The sequence below is a fragment of the Sceloporus occidentalis genome, unplaced genomic scaffold, assembly GCF_023333645.1.
Source record: "Sceloporus occidentalis isolate IW3139 unplaced genomic scaffold, rSceOcc1.0.p SCAF_31, whole genome shotgun sequence".
In the NCBI taxonomy this organism is placed as follows: Eukaryota; Metazoa; Chordata; class Lepidosauria; order Squamata; family Phrynosomatidae; genus Sceloporus; species Sceloporus occidentalis.
The window spans coordinates 2,566,749-2,587,680 of NW_028317011.1; the positions used below are offsets into that span (position 1 = coordinate 2,566,749).

Below are 20,932 nucleotides of genomic sequence, written 5' to 3' on the forward strand. Positions count from 1 at the left end.
TTGCTCCCACCAGCGCTCTCTGGCTTGTTTTATTTGAATGGTTGACAGTGTTTTCTTTTTTTTTTTTTCCAGTTTATCGACTTATTTTCAGTTGACTGGTTAGTTTCATACCCATCAAGGACACAGTTCCTCAGTCTTGTGGCAAAGTAGAAAACAGTAATATGTAGCACTCGGCATGAAACCCATAGTAGAAGAATTTAATTTTGAAAATGAAGGGCTTTTTTTCTGATGGTCATACCTATACTGTTTTGACATTGAATAGAAGTTACTGTTGGCATTACTTCTCTCCTTGCATGTTGGGTGTATTGTAAACGGCTGGCAACAGACATTTAGTGGATGAGGAGTCGGCATGGCCAAACATCATTCTCCCTGTCCAAATTGACCTAAGGAGCCAAGGAAGCAATGTTTCTGAGACTCCGGATCAAACCTGGGGACCTCCCTGGCATGCTCAACAGTCCTAACATGTCTGGCAGGAAGGGAGCCTTAGGTGAACATACTACTTTAGAAGGTTGTAAGTGCATTGTTGTGGAATGAGCAATATAAATTTATATTTACTTCTAATGCTTTTGTCATTTAACATAGCAAAAGGTATTCAGTGGGTTAAGGGGACCACAGAGGCTGATAAATGCTCTGCAGTTGTGTATGGTTGTTTTTATGTTGCAGTAAGAGATGCATAACACTTTATTAAATTCTAGGATAGCTTGATATACAGCCTTAATCCAATCAGGACACCGGCACACCAGGAAGGCCTTCATGGCACTTCTGCAGTAATTAATATTCACAAACAGATATCTAGAAAAAACAGCTCTTTGCTTGTGATAATGGGACACCGCAGAACAATTGCAGCGAGCCCTTCCCAGAGCATGGCTTTCATACTACAATACACACAGGTTCCACTGCCAAGAAAATAATTGTAAGATGGCGACCGGCCTAGTATTAGCAACTTGCTGCGTTCAGATCCCTTGAGCTTGTATAAGAGGCTGCTGAGCTTTCTTAATAAGTGTGTGATGCTTTTGAGTTTTTCTCTATTGATTTAACCCTTGTATTTGAAAGATTTCCTAAACTTAGCCTTAAACAATTAGATTTAAATGAATGTATTCTTTTGCAGACACATCAGTCACACTGGTGGCACACGCTTTGGGAGATAGTGTTAACGATATGAATATGCATATCTGCATGTCATTTGCCAGTGTCAACATTTAAACCTGTGCAATTGCAAGTACATGCACATAAGCAATATTGGAAGAGTGAGCATCTTTAAAATGTTGGCTTTGTTGTCGGAATCCTGTGTTGCCGGAAACCCTAGCCCAGCCCTGTTCATTATGCTGTTGCATGTATGGGAGGACTGAATTTGTGTTGTAGCAGAAGGCGTTTTATAGAATGGGATCCCTTGCATAAACTTTGCAAATGAAAGTTCTGTTAATTTACATCCCAGATACTCCCTTTTCTTGTGCAACACTTCTCATGGATAATTCGTAAATAGTCACTTTAATCAACAAGCCTGACTCTGTTGACCTTCTGCACTAGCAGAGGATGTATGAATTGTCTGTCTGACCTCCCACTGGAATATAGCATAGGTTACCTTTACCAAAGAGCAAAGCGTTTAATTCAGACTAGCCTCAACATATCCTGTTTTCTACTGCTTTATCTCTTGCTATACAAAACCTGAATATCGCTAGCTAGAGATAAATGTAACCGAGTAACAAACCATGGTATGGAAATGCTTGCATTTTAATTAGTGGCTGTTTAATGCAAGCATTAAGCAAAACACTTAACTAGATTTACAAACTAATCATCAACAGGTGAATTATATAAAGTTCTATAGCAATAATTATATGCAAATTAAAGTTCTGTAACAATGTATATTCCTATAGATACATTCTACATGCAGCAACAAATGCAGGTTCATATATACCATATTTGCTCGATTATAAGACGACCCCCCAAAATCTGAATATTTAGGGAAAAAGCCTGATTATAAGACGACCCTATAGGAAAAAAGTTTTACTAGTAAATAATTCATGTAAACTATTTTTTTTTTTAATTTCCTTTTATTTACCAACCTTCCCCCAGTTATGCACATCTGCCCCCAGGCATGCCTTATACCCTCCTATATGCCACTCTGTCCCATGAAATGCCTTTTAACCCCCTATATGCCAGAGTGGCATATCATGGGACAGAGTGGCATATAGGGGGACACTTACCTACTGTCACGAATAGGGAGGAGGCTGGCAGTCAGGCTTCTCCAGTGGTCCCAGTGATGGAGGCTTCCATCACACCTACCCACCCAGACACTTGCCTACCCACCCAGACACTTGCCCGCCTACCCACCCAGACACCCACCCAGACACTTGCCCACCCACCCACCCACCCAGACACTTGCCTGCCCGGAGACACATCCACCCAGACACTTGCCTGAAGACACTTGCCTACCCACCCAGACACTTGCCTACCGACCCACCCACCCAGACACTTGCCTACCGACCCAGACACTTGCCCGCCTACCGACCCAGACACTTGCCCGCCTACCGACCCAGACACTTGCCCGCCTACCCACCCAGACACTTGCCCGCCTACCCACCCAGACACTTGCCCGCCTACCCACCCAGACACTTGCCCGCCTACCCACCCAGACACTTGCCCGCCTACCCACCCAGACACTTGCCCAAGCCCAGACACTTGCCCGCCTACCCACCCAGACACTTGCCCAAGCCCAGACACTTGCCCGCCTACCCACCCAGACACTTGCCCAAGCCCAGACACCCACTTGCCCGCCCACCCACCCAGACACTTGCCCGCCCGCCCAGACACTTGCCCGCCCGCCCCCCCGCCCAGACACTTGCCCGCCCGCCCCCCCGCCCAGACACTTGCCCGCCCGCCCCCCCGCCCAGACACTTGCCCGCCCGCCCCCCCGCCCAGACACTTGCCCGCCCGCCCAGACACTTGCCTCACCGTGATGCCTCAGCAGGCGCTTGCTGCAGCTCCCACGGGATTACGGCATGACGCTGTGTGACCCCGCTAGGCCCCGCCTCCTCCAGAAAATTAAAGGTCTACCGGATCTGCTTTGGGACCGGTCCTGCTTTTGGAGGAATCTCCCCAACCGGCTTTGCTTCCCCGCAGTGGGTGGGCTATCCCGGAGCAGGAAGGTCCGCGCGTATGCAACCTCGGCTGCTGCTGGCACTTTCGCCGGCGCTTGGTGATAGACGCCGGCAGCAGCTGAGGTTACCATACAAGAGGATCCAGGTCCCCTGCAGCGATGCGGGGGATCTGGATCTTAGTCTAATAGTCAGACCTCATTTGAGGTCTGATTAGGAGACAACCCCGATTACAAGATGCATTTGCTCTGAAGAAAACCTCGTCTTATAATCGAGCAAATACGGTATATATAATCTCCTCCCTAACATTAGTTTAGTTTTCCCTGACAATCTATTATATTACATGAACTTTACTTCCCCCATTTATCAACACCAATTTCTCAATCTGTCAAATATGGTGATCAATTTGTCCCATTTCCTTTCTTCCTCTAAAGGCTGTCTGCGCCTTTCCGTCTTGTCACATTTCCCTTCTCCTCTGACAACCATTTCATCTTAGCTTTCTCATATAAAGGCTTGGTATTCCAGACTCCCACTGATAGCGGTCCATTTTCACCATCCTATTGACAAACTTTTCAAAGACATTTTCATCTTTTTCTACCCATCCATTCTGCTTCTCAATTATGCTAAAAACGATTCCTATAACCTACTGGTTGAGGACATTAAGTAGAAAAAAGTGAAAAGCTTATAGAATTGGCAGTTGGAAATATGACTTAGACCCAGTAGTGTGGGAGAATAGTTTAGTTTCAATTTCTGTCAGAGTTTTTGCTTTTTTTGTAAATAAAATAAAAATCCTATCTTCTCACAATGCACTATACGGTAGCCAAGAGTCTGGGTTTCCATCCCAATCTTGTATTCTCAAGTTTGGGTTTTCATTATTAGACTGGCAATACGCACGTGACGAGGGTTTTTTGAGTCCTATGAAGATTCCATTCGGTGCTGTACTGTTCATTCAGACAGGTGTGTTGGTCTAGTAAAGGAGCAGTCCAGGATGAGGTTTTCATCATTTCATAGTGTGTGGTCCTTAAAGGTTGTTGGCTTCTCTGTTTGTTTAGACAATATTTATAACCAACAAGATGAGATGTTCAAGTCAAGTTTATTTTTAGGTACTTTCAGAGCATTGATGTTCATCCTGTGCATTTATGGTGAGATCGAAATATTCCGTTTTCCTGCTGTCAGTCGGCCACCATAAGAACACTGGCTACCTTTTTGATTAAAATGTTTCGAAGGAAATGCTTAAATTTGTGTTTGGAATGCATGTATTCTCTATCATGTATAAGTGTGCATAACTGTGATGGTTTGTATACCCCATCCTGAGTTTCCATTGAACGGGTAGACAAAGCTCTGTAAAACATTACAGGAAAAAGCAAAAGATGACTGCCAGCCCAAAACAAGATGACCTTAATATATTTGCTTGAGTGGTACATATTAATTTAAATATTTTTTTACATTAATTTTTTTTTTTTAAAACACACAACTTACAGGGCATTCATTACCATTATGTTAGCCTCCAGATAAACACTAGGAGACCATAGGTGAGTGAAAACAGACGCTTGCACACATCAGTTAATCTTTTTCCATTGTCTCAACTCAAACTTCCAAAACGGTTTCCAAGTGATGGAAGATGTAGTCTTCTAACAGCTCTGGGTTGTTGCTGGCCGGCCATGTGATGTAAATCACACTTGCCCTTTTTTCTGTAGCGGTATTGGAGCACTAGCCCAAATGTTGTTTTGCTGGAAAGGGATGTGTGGTGATAGTGGTACACATCTATAACTGTTCATTGTATATAGAAGGGCAAATGCTTTAACCACAAGGGAGCTTGTCAATCACTGCTTGAAGGGCTTGTAATTATTCTGTCTAATCAGCCAGCATTGTGCGTGATTTAACTTTTTTGTTACCAAGGAGAAAGCAATAGTGAAAAATGTATTCAGCTCCTCAATGTTTACTACCTAATGTGGTCACTGTTTACTATTTACACTGTATAGGTTTGTGTGTATAGGTGTGAGATATATATACACACACACACACACACACTTTTTGTTTTCCTAAATCTGTATTTAAGGGGACATCTGTATAATATAGCCATCTTTTCTTAGCACTAGAAGAGCTATTTTACAAATTGTACAGATTGTAACCTCATTGTAACTAAATGCAGCCAAATTCCACAAGAATTCCAAGAAATAATTATATTCAGAATTTTTGTAGGGAACATTATACAAAGGTAGACAGATTATTTTCGTACCATCATGTACACTTGTAGGTTTTGTTTGACAGATCTGCTAAGGTATGTTTGCTGAACATACTAGAGTGCAATTAATGTTTTAGCTAAGCTAAACCGTGCAGTTAACACATTTTCAGCAGAAATACGGAGTGAAATTTTGGCATGTTTTAGTCTTGACAGTCTATTGCCCACATACTCCCATTCTCTAATAGAAAATAATGCTATCCTTAAGCAGGCAGAAGCTATTAAATATAATATGAATAGACGGATAACAAGATGCATTTCAATTTGTTGTATGTTCTATTTTCGGCATCATTAATCTTTGTAATTTTAGCATTTGTAAGTAAACACTCGGCACTGAAAATAAGATGTAATAAAGATGAAATTATAAGAACTATGAGGGTTATTTATAGAAAAATTGGGTGCAGTTTAAAAACAGATTTTATCAATATAGCCGACTCTATGCTCTTTCTGAACTACTAGTGGTCATAGCTTTAGTTCTGATCGTACATTATACCGGCCACGTCATATCGGATTCGGCAATTTATAAGGTTTTGTTCATTCGTTAAGTTACTTATGAACAAAATAAACCTCGCTGCTTAATATTCACCGTATTTTGGAGGACCGTTCATTATTCTGAATACTGAATCTCCATGATACTCATCTCCTGAACATTTTGAAACACAAGCCCTGTACCTCTGTCCCAGTTCTGCAGAATCATACTGTTTAATACAAATAATGTTGAAATAACCTAGAAGGCCTGCTGTGAAATCTAAAGTAGGCTCCCAAGGTCAATTCCTGGAGGGTTGTAATTGCAAAGTAACCTTCAGATCCTCCTGCTCTACAAATGTTTTAGCCGGCTAGGCAGATTCCCTAACGGCTTTCCTTCCTTGCTGGAATACTGTGAAGGCCTTTTGATTTTTTTTTTATTAATGCTAGAAGTTGTCCAAAACATTAGTTTTGCTATTTAGTGGGGCTGATCATCAAAGTGTGACAGTATTTCTCACTAGCAGTTTCAGAGCCCCCCAGCCGCGCAGGTTTATAGAATCATTGTTTGATTGCATTCCCGTGTGAAAAATAACTGACGCACACACACACACACACAATAATTTCCTTAAAAGAAATGTATCACGTTGAACAATGACTGCTTTATCTGATGTTTTGTCTCATGCAACAAATACTAAAATCTTAGTTTATATATTATATAATTTATTTAAATGTAAGATTTGAATATTGCATTAGAAAAAATGTCAGATGACTGTATATAGCAAAGGTTTTAGGTGTGGAAATATACTGTAAATGTTTCAAAAATAGGCATGTTAATTTTTTCATTTAACAAAACTCAAAGCGAACAGAGGAAAAATCTAAATCACATCAATACTTTGTGTGACCACCCTTCAAAATAGCATAAATTCTTCTAGGTACACTTGCACAAACTCATGTATTTTATTGACATAGTTTGGTTTAACTGATCATATACCTAATAGGTGCTAATGATCACCAATTACGTATGTAGGTATATGTAATTAACTGTGTGTATATGTATACATACACCAAAAGCATGAACTGAGCGCATACCCAGCATATACCATTCAAAAAAGGCATAAATATTGTGCATTCCGTCACAATATATGTCCATTTATTGCTTAGCCTGCAACTATGTGAAATTATCCCAATTTCGGCAAGTCCTATCTAGTTTTTCATGCCTTTATTGCTTACCAAGGAGCTAAATCAGTGGGACTGCACTGCATTTTAACCCACCCTTAATAAGGCACCTGCGTGGCAGGGGGGTACAGGGTACAGTATGCAAAAATCAGGAGGTTTCCCTTGACTGATGGATTCCCTATAAAGAGAGTATCATAAAATGTTGAAGTACAGTCCACTGCAAACGCGCATCTACCTGATCTGAGCATTAGACAGGGGCCCTTATGGGTGTATCTAAATAAAGGAATTCTGGTAACATAGTAACTTAATAAAATTTGGGTTTTTCAACTTGAAGCAGTGTAAAAAAATAAATAAATCCCTAAATATAAAAGTAAAGTCAAATAAGGATTTTCAGGTTTCCGTTTTCAACTGGGCAAAACGGCAAAATTGGGAGTTGTACTGCAGAAATTGCCAATTTATTTCAAGATCGCATGTTTAATGCAGTATAACAATTGTATAACAATTGTATAATAAAACACTTCGGTTCCCTTTTATTTATAGGTGGTACATATTCCCATTACCTCAAGCTGCAGTTCTCTGCAGATCATAGTAAAAAATGAGACTGAATAAGCCATTTTATCCCACTGGAAACCACGGTAAAGAGACAATAGTAACTGTTAATTTAAAAGCTTTCCTTGGTGATCAAACACTTGTAGGTCTCAAAGTAAAGTGGGACATGATTAAAGTAACATGCCCACTTATATTAATTGAAACATAATAGAGGTGTGTTTCTTGTTTTGGAAGCCATATGAAAGTAGAAGCGTCCCTTTATGCAAATGCCATGTAATGAGGCAAACCTCATCCTTCCGTTAGTCATTTGTGCCCACATAACAAGTATGTTGGATGTAGAGAAGTGATGGTAGCTAAAGTTTTATTATAGGCTGCCAAAGCATCTGTATATAATTGGTAGGAACCATGGCTTTGGCAGGTACTTTGATGCGTCATTGATGCAGTTAGAGGGTAGATTTTGATAAAAGCCACGTTTGCAGGATCTGATCTAGTTAAAAAGTTTACCGTTTGTTCCTCTTAAATGATGGGGTTTCTTTTTGGTTGTAGAAGTGGTTCAGAACATGGCAGCCAGGCAGGACTAGCCTCTGTTCTCTGAGAAATCAAGACACTGTCATAAAGGAGGGAGAGCGCTTTCTGCGGCAATAACTTTTCCTGTCTATTCCTTTTTAGCGGATGAGTCTCTTTCATCTTGGGGGCCAGGAAAGGTCACATCTGTCTACTAACAGTTATCTCTATTAATCAGAGAGTGCCCTGTGAATAATTTAAAGCTCCCCTTTGCTGATGTTAACCCTCTATCAGTGTGTGGCAGACAGAGGAATTGTTATGGAGGGCATGTGCTTATTAAAAGCTTTGTACATCATCTGCTTGACAATGGACAACAGTGTCACTTGTAGATGAAGGCAGGATATATGGCTATTTCCTGGAAAGGAGGAGAAATTTAAATGGTGTATATATATATTTTGTACTGCAGGTGAATGTCACTATAAATCCACCTGGTTTATGTTCTTTATGGTAATGAAAAGGGATCCAAGGATAAAATTGCTATATTTCCTCAGAACACATTACCCTGCAGTGTAGATATGATTGCGTGTAAGCAATTCTGAAAACAGCCTGACGCCTACATAGGTAGTGCTGCTGCTGTTACTATGGCGTATCTACAAACATGTTGTCAGGAACATTTTCCTCCTTCTCCAGCTTCTGGTTTACTCTAGGACCTTATACCATCATAATTCCTATTGTTTCAAACTGACAAGAGGACACTTTCATGGAACTGGTTTTACAGAGACTTCTGTAATCTATTGGTGGCTCTTCTTGTAAGGCATTTAGAAGGAAAATTGTATTTATTTACACAATTTATTTTGTAAACGTACTTTGTTTCTGTACACAATGATGGCTGTCATGTGCGTCTACCCACCAAACATCATGAGCTTGTAGAAGAGGCATCAGGAGAAGGAGGGATTGGGGGGCAAAGAGTGGCACTTGGGAGGTATGTAGTATATCGCCAGCAGCAAAGGTTTAGAACTAATCCTAAAACACGACCTATAATTAGGTTAAAATAAATAGGGTTTCTATTATGTGGCACTTTTATTATGTATCATTCCAAGTGCCATCCAATCTCCGTAATCTCTATAGTAAGGTTAATTGCATAGCGAGAATCTGAATTCCCTGTTATCCTAGGGTATGATAAATCTATGGAACAGGGAAGACATGAATAATAAACAACCTTGGTATTCTGTTTAGGACGTTACATTATATATATATATATATATATATATATATATATATATATATATATAAAAATGTATGTATGTTCTCGGCTCCTCGTACAAATATTGCTTTCTTGCTATGTCTGCATCGCTCAAAACTTCTACAAGCATTTGCCAAGCTCTGCATTAACTGTTTAGAACAAGCACTGGTTTAAAGCACAAACAACCCTTTGTGAGCATGTGTCTAACTTTAGAGCTTAATCAAGCAATTGTTTTAAAGCTTATAAAGGTTGGAGGTGGTCTCCTTCATGAAAGCCTATAAAATTAATCAATAAAAATGAATAAAAATATGTGCCTTTTAAATAGGATTTAACGTGTTTCAGAAAAGGGTTTAGCGCATCACTTCACACAATGCTTCAACTCAGATTATTTGGCATAGAACTATAGTAAAATCAATACACATTTACCTGTTATTCAAGGTCCAGGTTATAGCCTTTTTTTTTTCTTTTTTTTTTTAATATAAGGAAGACATTAATGCGAGACATTAATTTAGAGATGAATGTGTCTATGGTGTTTACATCAAACTATAATTTTTTCTCATTTCTTCTGCCGCTGGCATTGAGAATCGATCCATAATATGGAGATCATGTTCTAGATTATTTTGTGAAAAAAAGATTTGTAGCTGAAATTATGCTACATTCAGAGGACAAGCAGTAAACTGTTGCCGTAAAAGTGGTTTTAAAATAGATGGTGAAGTGCGCTCTCGGTGACTGCCACAGCCGTTCATCGGCAACCCGTGTTTCAAAAGGAACGTACAGACCTCCGTGTTAGAGTGGACGTGACAGACTTTATTTTACAATACTTTTTTCTGGGAACTTGCAATGCACGTTTTAAGAATGAAACCTGTAGATCTTGAGATAGGACCCAATCCTTGTGATATCAAGAAGTAGCTATGTCATTTCCCATGTGCCTTCCTCCCAGAACCCCTGAGTACTGGACTCTACCGTGTGGAACAGAGGAATACAGGGTGTTCAGATGCCTCCAGTTGGACATTTCCTGTCATTTTTTTTCTTCCTTATACATGTTTTGCCATATTTTTTACTGGGCTGCTTCCTTTTCATATCACAAGCAATGCTTGTGTAGTAATGAATTACTTCCTTCATGGACATGTTTGCAGTAAACTCTTTCCCTCAATATGAATACTTAAGGGTCTTATGAACAGGCAGCAGACAGTTGTAACTAGCACATAATATTTTGCCTCTAAATTGTTTGTCGTTGCTGCGACAGATTTTATGAAGCAAATGAATCATCTGCTTTTATTTTTAACATCTTTTTTGGGACTCTGCAGAGAATTGCAGCTCTGTTGGGGAAGTGTAAGCAGAAGGGCAGCCATGTACACCTTCTATTTGGTTTATTACACCAGTTAGGCCAATTTGAGGGAACCTAGTGTTACATGACCTTGTGTAGTGAGGGCAAAGAGTGTTGGCTACTGTCACTCATAAGAGGAGAGCTCTGATTATCTTAGAGCAGTTAACAGATCATTAGTAGATGTTGACATTGCTCGACCTTGGAAATGTTTCGGTCTTTATTGCCTGTGCTGTTTCCGCAGTGTAGTGATTATCTACCTGGACCTTTTTGGTGGCTAGCTAAAGAATGTGATTCATCATAACTTGCCTAGTACCATGGCTCCTAATCTGTTCCCATGGAAACCAGTGCTCGTTTTTTGGGTGGGAGGGAGGATATTCTTAGCACCTTTTGGAACCCAATAGGGTACTTCCTAAGACTGGAAAGCCTTGCTCTTTAAGCTGTGAGTAGGCTTTCAATTTAGCATTTTGTTTTCTTGATCTCTGGCCAGAGTAACCATATTTATAACCATTAATTTGCTTCTTAATCCCACAATGCCCCCACCAAATGTCCTCGCTCACTTTTTCTTAGTAAGATTCATTTTACTTAACCTTGCATGCGCCAGAGAAGTCTTGCAAGTATTCTTGGGGCATTCACCAAAAACATCATGACTATGGCTAAAAATTTTTGTTTTATTTGTCCCTTTTTGAAGCCCCCAATTTTTCAGGCAGTATATTTTGTAAGACTGTTACTCTGGTACTCTCCTGTTAAAGGTGCTGTTTGCATAGCTTAAGAGCGTCCATTGGCTGTTTTAACTCTGTCCAGATGGTCGCATCTGGGCTGTAAAAAGCCATGCCTGCGTGCGTTTGGCTAAAGATTTAAGTGAAATTTTTGCAGATCCCAGTGAACAAGTGTCCATCTAACAAATAGAATTCTGAATAAATTATGCTTCATGAGTGCTTTGAACCCTGATCAATTAATCTGTATTGCCTCATCCAGAGAAACACAACCTTCAAAGTGTATAGCTGTCAAGTTATTCTGTTTCTTTGGAACTATTAGTCTGGCATAGACATGAAGCCCAAAGCCTAGCATGCTTGTAGAGGCCAATGTTTTAAGGGTAGACTAGAGCTCTAAATTCATGATTTATCCCCCAACACTCTTATAGAAGGATGGCACAATAAGAGAACCTACAAGATATAATGGGGGTTGTCTATCCCATAATCTAAACATTTATTCGTTTGATGGAATGTATCCAACTGCATTTTAGAGCATTACGGTGGAGAATGGTTCCCTGTAGAACTGTAAAAGAACAGTTATGTACACGGCTACATTTTACATCACAAGTAATCCTGACAGTTCTCTACGGAGAGAACATTCAGATCCGCTTTAACTCATCTGAATGTCCTGTGGTGATTTTGTAAGGACACACTGGGCCCCCTTTGGCTATTAACTCATTCTTGACATTGCATGCTTCTGTTCCCCACTTTCAGTCCTGCGTAGTTGATTGCTTCTGATGTCACTTATGTTCTGTGTGTGGGCATTTGTCGCTCTGACTGTATCTACGCCATCGTTGCTACAGCCAGCAATATCCTTTTATCTGATCCTTTTGCAGACTGGCACTAAAGTTAACTGGATTACACACTTCCAGTCTTTTCGCATGACCAAAGTTTGTTTTAGGGTTATGTAATGGCACTGCCTGGAGGACTTTTTTTTTTTTTTTTCCATAACTTGATTTGATAACCTATTAATTTAATTTACATGATTTTATTTAGAAAGAGGGATACTTGGAAGGTATGAGGCGTGCACAGAGGTTCTTTTTTTTGCTGGTTACTTGCAGCATTAAGTGAGCAGGTTCTTTCCCTATGTGACTGCAGTGTGTTCATGTGTGAATATTGTCACCAGTGACTCCCTACCTGTCCACAGCAGGCGTTTTAGATAATGTGTACACTCCAGAGAGTCATGCCAAGCCATACCTACACTACTTTGACACATACACGGAGCGCGTTAAAACATTACACTGATGGGAACAAGAGGCGTAAGACCCTTCAAAATGCAGCCGCATGTTTTATTATTTTTATTAATAAAATACATTAGGCCTCTGAGGAAAAGTTAAATCCAAGATATGAATTGTAACCGCTTTACATCCGATGGTAAAAAATGTATGCTAATTGAAGAAAAATGAACTGTTAACTCTTTGTGTGCCAGGCATATCCCTTATTGCTTTCTGGCCTCGGCTTGGAAGGGCTTTTTGTAATTTCTTTTTCTTTTTCAGAAACGGTCTCTGCTTTGTTAATTTGATGCATTATTAATTCATATTATATCAGCGTTAATATAATGCAGAGTCAATAACAGGATAACACTTTAGCAATTTCCTCTTGCGAATATATTAATGTGATCTGTCTTGCTGGATTAGCCATCCGTCCCCCGGCTTTATACCGTATATTTCATGCACTATTAATGCTAGACGAAGAGGTGTCAAACAGCTGAGATGAGGGAGCGTGTATGGATGATACCCGTTTCCTGTCAGGTTGGAGGACATGAGGTTGATGCAAATCTGTCAGTGAACTGGGTTTCCTGAGCCGAGATGGATGCCACTGGGCAGTCCCGCTGCTACTGCGGCAAACCTTGTGCTGCATATGAGATGGAGAGAGAGGCCATTTAACGCCAGTTTTATTTTTTCAGTATTTCAGACTCCTCGGGTTATAAGGTGTTGTAGGGCACAAAATGTCCATGGTAATAAAGGCCTCACTTATTGAATTCAGTTTTTATTTGTTTTACCGCTCCTTCAAGATGGAGAGTGCTTTTGTATCATCCTAGTGCGGCGTGTAATATCTAAGGCTAGCCTGTGTGTTGTTGCCCCTCCGGCTGGATGTTTATACAAGCTGATTGAGCGCAGATAACAGTCTCTAAGCACAAACACATGAAGCTGAAATTAAATCGCAGGCAAAACTCACTGGGGGATGTGTTGGGTTCACTGAATCGTTTGTGCTTCATCAGTGGATGAGAGAATGCTGTGTACTCTGCGTATCAAAGGCGGCTGAAGGGGGATCTGCCTTTTTTTTTTGGCGGGTACAGAGCAGTTGTCAGTTAAGCCGGAAGCACGTTTGTTATTAGCGATCCTGTAGCTTGTGAAATACATGGGCAGACAAGCTTTTATTTATCTGTACGGAAGCCTGACTTTTATGGTAGATAATTCAAGGGGCTGTGTTACTTTTAGCTACTGTTTTCCTAAAAGTATTAACTTGATTTTATGAACCGTTGCAGTTTAGATGCCATGTAAAGTTGTTACCTTTTTATTGTGTAGTCTTATATATGTTTGAACATAGAACGAGGCCGTACAGACACTTTAATTTAAATTATTGTATGTTGCTTAATCTTGGGTCTGACCCATAAATGGTAATATAAAATGTATTCACTAGAGATAAATGCTTAGCATTTGTATACAACATATTTTTTTCCCCCCTTTATTTTTATCATTCAACTGCAAAGAACTGTGATGTCCATTATTTTAGAATCGCCGAATCCTTTCATTTACCTGCCAAGTTGTCCACTTTTGATTTTGTTTTTCTTGGCCTCCATTGGCTGCGTCCAAATGCTGCACGGTGGTAAAAATAAACCTCTGGAATATCTAAGCTCCCTCGCCCTCATCTGAGCATCTTTTCATCCTCCTGGAAATTATCTCCTAATTAGCAGAAACAAAAAACTAACAAACTGTGCTATTTATATTAATTTGGTAAATAAGCCAGAACAATTCCATTAAGAGTGTGTTGATTTGTTTTGAAGGATAAAGGCTGGCCCTATGTGATAAAAACAATTCACGATGCATGCTGGGGAATTGTTTTTGCAACATTTTGTGTTTTTTTGTGAGGGTTTTTTTGTAAATGGTTTGTGTCGCTGAGGGTGGAACACGGGAATAGAAGATGAAATGATGAGTTTTTCTTGATGTACAGTTGTAGTATTCAGAGGCAGTGGGGCTAAATGTTAATTGACTACTAGTGCCAAAAGGATAACGACATTGTAAATTGGTTACTAGGTTCTAACATATGTATTATGTGTGTATGTAGAATATATATATATATATAATATAATGAGAGAGGGAGACTATGAACATGCACCAGGTTAAGGCTTGCAGACTGCATGAAAAGGCCCTTTCTTAAGAAAAATGAGATTGATTTGGCTTCTGGCCAGCAGACTTTTTTTTGTTTCGAAAATGCATACTACCATACTAACCAATGCATTGTCCCTGCTTATTACATCACGTGTACCATTTTTTACACATCAGTTATTTAGTGTTTTATCAAGACTTATGGCAGGATTTTAAGGGCTTAAATATCTAGCTACCATATTGTGACAAGGCTACGTCCTGACTATAACTCAAGAGCTTACAATGCAAAGTGGATTCTGGCCTAGAGGTTTTTGACGTTGGCACTCTAGCCAGTGTGTAATGGGAAATCAATGCAGTCTTTTGCTGATTAGTTTCTCCATGCTGGTGTGTTCATATTTCATAATACACAATAAAACAAATTAAAAGCTTTTGTGTGTATAGTATGTATCTGAAGGTCGCCCTCACCTTCCCTGAACATTGGCGATTTTCTGCAGCTCGGAGCAATAGTTATAGCATGCCCATAATTTGTTTTGAAGTTATTTATTTAATTTTTTCAGCTTTGGCAAGACACGGAAGTGGAACATTTTAGACGTGTCAGGAAATAGTGCTCTTTTTCAAGGGTTTTTAAGAAAATTTACTGAAACAGCAGATTCACAGCTAGTGTAAGAAGATCCAGTAAGGTCTCTGCGCCTTTCCCCAGTTCCATTTTAATATATAATATTTAATATGTAAGCTCTGTTTTGGCTCTAAGTGGTATAGCTTCTATCTGCAAGAAATACTGTGTTTTGCTGTATGGGAGTAGATACCCTTCATACCTTATGGCTTACCCATGCAGTTCTAAGACTCTCAAGCAAATGCTTGCTAGAGTAACAACCTTGGTAAGAAGTTGCGTTATTTCCTGAGATACTTCTGGCAGATAATGGGATTCAATGTTTTTTGTCCTGCAAGACCTACTGTGGTCAGGTACAGGAGGCAGATCATGGAGCTGGATGTAGACAGTGAAGCTGATGGCTGTGGTGTGTTTGTAGAGTTGAATGATATGTAAATGGCTGTTGTAATATGGGCTACAAGAATAGCATTGGCTCTTTCTATTGAAATTGTAATTCCACGTGCAGTTGGCTGGCCAACTTGATGTTTCCATATGTTAATTTCTGAATCCACTAATATAGATCTGTAACCATGATCTGCAGTTTCAAACATTGTGTTTCTGCTTAGCGTTACTCTTCACGGGTACGTGTTGGTATGTTTTCCTATGTCTTAGTCTATGCATTTGTGTATCACTCTGTAGCTACTCTTTCAAGAGCTGTTAGCAGGCACTACAACTGTAACATCAAATTACAAGTATATTAAAATGTCAATACATTGATTTCAAACTTGGTTTGTTTCTTTCCAACTACTCGCTGACTTTAATCAGGAATAGTCTATTATAGGACTATAGCTCCCATCAAGGCTTTAGCAGCCTAACGTCTGTTTTACTCTAACATTTGGGGAACATTTGAGTCACTGTTAAAAACGTACTATAAATACATGGAAATGGTCAATGTGACCATGGGAGAGGACACAAAGTTCCTAGAGATTGGGAGGAGTAGGAGTTGCTAGCCTTAAGAAATTTAACATACTGCATGTAAAGAAGATGACTTGGCAATTGCATCAGTGACATCTCTTAAAATATATTAGTGGACAGAGATGTAGGAATTTGAAGAACAGCCATAACACACAGCAGGACCGAGCAGCCAGAACTAGTAACTGTTGCGTGTCTTGGAAATCTTTTACATGGCAGAAGGGTTGTGTGAGTTGCTGCTGTTTATACGGAACATAGCCATACGTTACAGCTTGGTGATAATGTTCATATTTTCTGCTGCCCTCCCCATGCCCAGTTGCCCAGAGACCTTTCTTCATAGGAACAATGCCCTCTTCTCGCTGGTGAGAATGTTACGTGTTACTTTATAAATAAATTTACTATCTGCTTGAACTTATCTGCAGAATATGATGCCGTTATATAAATTGAGAGATCTGTACCAGCCATGTTAGTCTCACTATTGAATTCAATTTAATCCAACCAAAGTATTATACTAATGGCAGCAACAGGTTAAAGGGGCTGACCACAGTAAACTAATAAAATATAAACAAGTACAGAAAAATCTAAGCGTGTAGGAGCCACCAGCTTATTAATGGCATCAAAGGTCATGTATTCAGTTATTAGAATGCATATGTGCTGTAAAGTGTGGGTTTCCACAATGTGGAAAATGTTCTCTGAGAAACCCAGAGAGTAGATTTAGGCAGGGCTACACACTTATATTATTTTATACAGAGTGTAAGTATAACAAAATTCTTCCTGCCTACCCTGAACCAATTATCTTATGCTTGGCATATGAAAAATGTTTCATACCAATCAAGGGGAATACAACATATACAATTGTGTGTGTATATAGATTAGCCCACATGTAGACTTCAGGTGGTGAAATGTCCATTTCATTTTTTTTTTACCTAAATTAAAGAAGGGAGCAGTCTGGGGAAAATCCATTGAACTTTACTCTTCCACTGCATGGAAAAAAAGTTTACTGCTTTTTCTAACTTTTTGTAACTGTTCCATTCAGAGATACTTCAAAATATGTTTGCAACATTAAAATAAGTCATCTTTAATGTGCAACACATTTCCAAAAATCTTTGGGTCTCTCTCATGTTGGTTCAGAATATTAAAATGTAGCCAAAGCCATTGGAGCCATGGGCAATCTAACATCTTTTTAATTTTAGCAGCCATCTTGGTTCTGTGTAAAATATTTTCCAATTCCGTTTTTTACCAAGATGGCGTGTAAAATGGGTTAATGAATTTTGCACTTGCACGCAATAATGATAAAGGCGAGCTTGTGTCTTCTCTGTGACCTTATTACCTCTACATCCTGTGTCTGGGAGCAAAAGTGAATTGTGACCTTTTGTTTCAGGATACCAATTGATTGCCTTACTGTATCTTAGACAAGGACAATAGCTCTCGCTATGTCATGTACTAGTATTGAATGGCTCTGCTCCTGGAACATAGCTGTGCCTGCTAGATATGAGTAGATTTCCAGGCTACTTGTGGGATCTGAACACGTATGCGAGGTGCAGCTTTACCTTGTAGTCAATATCTCACATGAGATCTTAGCTGTCATGTGACTGACGGGATCCGGAAGGTTTGTTATCCTTCCTGATTAACACAGCTATTTCTCCTTTTGACACCAAGTGGGTGCTTCCAGTATGTGTTAATGGTCAGCGTCTCATGTGTGACACTGTTATATAGCAAGTTTGGGTTTACTCAATGGTTGTTAAGTTTGGATTAAAAATACTAAATTAAACCCAGGATGATGGTTGTAGTATTCACTTTATTGATGTATATTACAATATATTTTTTAGCATGGATGTTATCAATTGTGGAATAGACTAATTTGGTGTCATCTCCAAATGAGTCATGTTCACTCGCCAAATTACTAGGAGGTGTTTTGTTCCCGTTCTATTTTTGTAATAGATGCTAAAACATATTTGTGTTGCAAATTTTCAGCTTTTTTAGGATCTAAGATGTTCTGACACTTTTTGCTTGTCTGGGAAGGAAAACTGACAAATGTAATGAGACTTCAAAGTGTCTAAATCAGTGACTTGCATACATTATTTCAACTCCTCATATGTAATAGAAGGTGCTGCGTATCTGGTCCCCTGTTTTTATAGAATGCAATAAATTAGAGGGGGCTTTTAAGCCAGTATCTACAAGTCCAATGATATGCAAGAAATTTCCGCCCAGTGATTTTCTTCATACTAGACCTCTCTGACATGTGGTGGTCAAGGGTGTTGTGTGAGTTGGTCCACCAATGAACAGTTTCACTGCAGATGAAAAACAATTGTTCAATCTAGTAAAACCAACTAAACTCCAGCAAGAACATTTGCTTTTACATTTACATGAGTTTTCTTTCCTAGTTTATTTGATTCCAGATTATTGAAATGTACTTATATCCTTTTGGAACCTGAAAGTTTACCGAATTGAATACTACATTTTTTTTAGATGTAAATAATTTTTATCAATTATGTAATTTATCATGAGCATGCTTGTCTTTAGTATGAGTTATTGTTGAATAGCTGGATAAAATGTATTAATTAGATGTATCCTCTTTCAGGTGGAGGTAGAAGTGGAAGCCATGGACAAGGCTGGGAACTTCATTGGATGGCTTCACGTGGATGGCGTCAACATGTCTGTAGCCTTGGTGGAGCACGCACTGTCCAAGGTTCATTTTACTGCAGAGCGCAGCAACTATTACAAGACCCTTCTGTCTGCAGAAGAAGGTCCTAAGCAGAGAAAAGAAAAGGTAAGAAAAAGATAACTGCAACTTCTATAGATAGCAGTTGGGATAGACACTCAGCTTAGTAAGGATGTTGATTCCACATTCTAATTCAACCCGTGACTTCTTGCCTGGATGAACTTAAGAGGATACTTTAAATAAAGATCCTATAAATTAAACAATAGGCCGTCTTTCATTAACTGGCCCTTTTCAGTTGCCATTTGGGACTGCCCACACGAGAGAAAAGTACACAGACAAGCCTGCATTTTTTTTGGGGGGGGGGGTGGATAGGTAATGTGGTCAGAGGAGATAATTTGCCACTGGTATGTTCAAAGTATAAGACTGTGTTGCACTGACGATAAATATTAGAACAAGAGATCATAATCTACAACTTGAGGGTTATATGTAATATAACCTTCCAGCAGAAATTTTTTTAATATAAGCGAATTAAAACATACACGAGAGAGGAATATCCTGGAAGAGAAACCCAAGGCTGATTTTGTATATATATAATGGGCATACTAGAGTGTTCTGTCTGACAAATTGTGTTTCTCTGTATTAGACTGTGTATCTACTTGGGCAATTTTCTCCCATTGCTCTCATTTTGCCAGCAGAGTAGAAACCCAGTCAGATTCTAATATCAGTCAAGCTGCTCTTCTACTGCATAAAATCCCTTTTGAAATAAAAGCCTGCTTAGAGGTCTAAACCTGTTTAAAACAAATACACTTGGGAGCGTCAGCAGATGCTGACATTGTATTTTTTTATGAAATTCTTTGCAAACAGACGATGGCACTTTACATGTTTTAAGTTAGGACTAAGGGACGCAAAAGCTGTATTTTTTTAGATAAGATTAATAAAGTATTACTGTATATAAAAGTAAAGTCCTCACATAGCAGCCAGATTAAACATCACAACTTTCAGCCAAGTAATACCATAAAAACAGAATTTAATCTGCTAGAGTTTACATTGACTTAAAACGGTGTTCTATGCAGTGATCAGTTATGGCTCTTATGATGTACAGTTCAGTGGTTGCTGGTTTTTAAGCGTTTCCGTGAGAAACTATTTTCAGTTTTTCAACCAGAAGTTGGCTCCTGACATCAGGTAAGTGTACATCTACATGTATCCACTGCATCTCTCCCTCTGGCTCTGTTTAACTGGGCAATGGCATTGACATCTGCTGCTTGTCTGCTGGGTACCCAGGGGTGCCGGTGCACAGTAAGCTGCCTTGACCCAAACCATACTGTTTCTTGTAGAAACAGCATGCTTTGCTATAGGGAAAACATTTTTAGTATTGTATCAAATAGGATGAATGAAGAAAGAATACATTGTATTAAAAAATACATTCTAACCCCCCCCCATGAGTTTCTATGTTCCGTCTCCTATTCTGATCACCGTGTTCCACATTGGCCATCTTCTTCCCACCTCGTTTAATAGAAAAATGCAGACACCGCAGGCAGAAATGCACGTCACATCTCCGATTTTTGGTTGAGTCATCCTGAGCATTTAAATTGCATAGGATTTGCAGCCAGAATGAACAGGTCATTTTATAGTGTGGCATGTAGAGCTTACATATCTGTAGCGTGCGGGTAAGTAAAGAATCTGTAGAGAGTGCAGAGCACAGGTGTGTGCGCTCATTACTTAGCTGCCTGCCAAATGTTCAAATCTTCAGTGCCCTGGAGCCGATTGCATGCCTTCTTCCAACACCCCGTGGCCCCTCGCTCCCGCTACAAGCCTCATGCATTATTCTGCCTGTGATTTTTATTTTATTTTTAAACTCTGCAAATCAGCATTTTACTCTTACGACACGACCTAGAAGCAAAAACAGGCAAAGGGAATTGAGAAGAAAAAAAACTTTAGAAAAGTAGCAGATTTATTTACTTCTGTTAGCAGGGCATGCTATAATAATTTGTAATATATACTATATATGTGTGTATGTGTTAAATACA

At 39.4% G+C, this 20,932-nt stretch overlaps 1 protein-coding gene across 1 annotated transcript in view; it reads left to right on the plus strand.

The window, feature by feature from the left end:
• The window catches only part of LOC149298729 (staphylococcal nuclease domain-containing protein 1), a 356,956-nt gene that overhangs the window by 293,837 nt on the left and 42,187 nt on the right, over positions 1-20,932 (plus strand). The window contains exon 17 of the mRNA XM_089487066.1: positions 18,825-19,013. Within this exon, the coding sequence (XP_089343192.1) occupies positions 18,825-19,013 (189 nt within the window). The remainder of the gene's footprint in view (positions 1-18,824; positions 19,014-20,932) is intronic.